The sequence below is a fragment of the Scomber japonicus genome, chromosome 12 (assembly GCF_027409825.1).
Source record: "Scomber japonicus isolate fScoJap1 chromosome 12, fScoJap1.pri, whole genome shotgun sequence".
Classification (NCBI taxonomy): domain Eukaryota; kingdom Metazoa; phylum Chordata; class Actinopteri; order Scombriformes; family Scombridae; genus Scomber; species Scomber japonicus.
The window spans coordinates 33117660-33120048 of record NC_070589.1 but is presented as its reverse complement, the minus strand read 5'-3'; the positions used below and the strand labels follow the sequence as shown (position 1 = coordinate 33120048).

General features: G+C 43.8%; 1 protein-coding gene across 1 annotated transcript in view; it reads left to right on the top strand.

Annotated features, from left to right (window-relative positions):
• Positions 1–983: 983 nt before the first annotated feature.
• The window catches only part of LOC128369796 (adenylate cyclase type 8-like), a 39489-nt gene continuing 38083 nt past the window's right edge, over positions 984–2389 (top strand). Inside the window, exons 1-3 of the mRNA XM_053330873.1 lie at positions 984–1135; positions 1229–1268; positions 1424–1465. Of these exons, the coding sequence (XP_053186848.1) occupies positions 984–1135; positions 1229–1268; positions 1424–1465 (234 nt within the window). The remainder of the gene's footprint in view (positions 1136–1228; positions 1269–1423; positions 1466–2389) is intronic.

The following is a 2389-nucleotide window of genomic DNA, read 5'->3' as shown; positions in this document are numbered from 1 at the left end:
CCGTCATTTCAAATGATATAAAACCAACAAAAATACTTAATATACATTTTAACAAACCTGATGCTGCTTTTAAAACTAGTTTTAACATATTTCTGAATTACTCATCTTGCCAACCTTAATTTATCACTGACCCTAATACAGTTCTAGGGTACGATGCTGATGAAACATCTCTAAAATGGATTTCAGTCAAAGACATCAGACCCAACCAGAGGTCTCAGTATGTGAAGGAGAAGCTCCCATACTTCATTTGTCCCACTCTGTCGCTCACCTGGCTCGCTCTCTCTCTCTACAGTCCTTTGAAGACAGTGTGAGGAACCGTATGAGCTGCTTTCAAAGCGTCCGCGTCATTTAGCTTGCTGACTGTGAGCGGGCCCTTACCCAGCCTCCACGTCTTTCCACTTTCAAAGCCAGGCGATGTGGGGGAGGATCAGAGAGAGAGAGAGAGAGAGAGAGGGAGAGGGAGAGAGGGAGAGAGAGAGAGAGAGAGAGAGAGAGAGAGAGAGAGAGAGAGAGAGAGTGGGAGAGACAGAGAGAGAGAGAGAGAAAGAGAGAGAGAGAGAGACAGAGAGAGAGAGAGAGACAGAGAGAGAGACAGACAGAGAGAGAGAGAGAAAGAGAGAGACAGAGACAGAGAGAGAGAGTGAGAGACAGAGAGAGAGAAAGAGAAAGAGAGAGAGAGAGAGAGAGAAAGCGAGCGAGTGAGAGACATACAGAGACAAAGAGAGAGAGAGAAAGAGAGAGACAGACAGAGTGAGAGAGAGAGAGAGAGAGAGAGAGAGAGAGAGAGAGAGAGAGAGAGAGAGAGAGAGAGGGAGAAAGAGAGAGGGAGAGAGAGAGGGAGAGAGAGAGAGAGAGAGAGAGAGACAGACAGAGAGAGAGAGAGAGACAGACAGAGAGAGAGTGGGAGAAAGAGAGCGAGAGAGAGAGCGAGAGAGAGAGAGAGAGAGAGAGAGAGACAGACTGAGAGAGAGAGAGAGCACTAGATGGAGGAGAGTCTTTGTGGAAGATCAGTCAGATCCTCCTGGCGCTTGGTTACTCACGATCGAGAGGCCTTCGGGCCAAATGTTGAGAGTCTGCCGGCGGCTCGGCGGCTGTCAGGGACGATCTGTTCAGATGTTTGTCACCAGACGGTCGTGTGATGGTAATCAGACATGTTTCAGACTCTGGGGACTGAGAGGAGATCTAATGTCACTCTTTAGAAATGAGAGGTTGACGTGTTTCTTTTTAGGATGCAGATGAAAGACTGCGGTGTGTTCACAGGTCCTCAGGTACACGATGGAGCACCAGTAATGAGATAAAACAGCTTCTGCTTCACTGGAACATTTCTAAACAAAGCAGAATCAATTCTCCAAAAACACACACACACAATTATGCTTTTTTGTGGGAGTCCAGTCAGAAGACCGTTACAGTAGTCCCGGACCTTCTAGCTTCATTGTTGATTTTCATTGTGCTTCTCTCCTCTATCCTTCCTCTCTCTCCTCTCTATCCTTCCTCTCTCTCCTCTCTATCCTTCCTCTCTCTCCTCTCTAACCCAACCGGTCGAGGCAGATGTTCTCCCACTCTGAGTCTGGTTCTGAGGTTACTTCCTGTTAAAAGGGAGTTTTTTCTCTCCACTGTGTCTCATGTGGGAATGTTGGGTCTCTTTAAAGTTAAAACCTGAAGAGTTCAGTTTAGACCTGCTCTATGTGTAAAGAGCCTTGAGATAACTTTGTTGTGATTTGGTTGATTTATTGATTGATTGATAGTCGAGTCTACTTGAGATGAAAGCATGAATCAACTGTAAGTAAAGTTGAGGTACTGTTATTTCTTGTTGTCAGTGAACATGTCGCCAGTTTAGCTGCAGGTCGAGGAGATGGTCTTTGGTTTGGCCGCTATGGTTACTGAGAGTTAGTCGATGTTACGAGGGATTAGCTCAGAGCTAATGATAGCTGTTTGTGATTGTCTACGCCAACATAATGTTCTCTCATCTTCTCTTTTCTAATCAACACATTTATATCAATAAACAGCTTCTACAAATACATTACATTTCCTTTGTCACAGAATAAACTGGTTCAAAACACCATTTTCATGTAGTGTAGTTAAGTGTAGGTATAAAACTCCTTTAAATACAATATATCACAACCTTGCTCCTGTAAAAGAGCACTGAAATGTGTATTCAACCATTTCATATATATAAACACATAACTAGCTGGGAATAAATCATGTACTGATGGTTTAAATGTCACCTATTTCAACTTTAACTAGTGCAACTGCAGTGGCGCCGGCACAAAATGGCGGCCGCAAAGGCAATAGGCTCAAAACAAAGCTACATTCAATTTGTAACCTTTCATATTTCCATTTTAACAAACGTACATATTTATAGTAAACACACATAACACATAACTAGCTG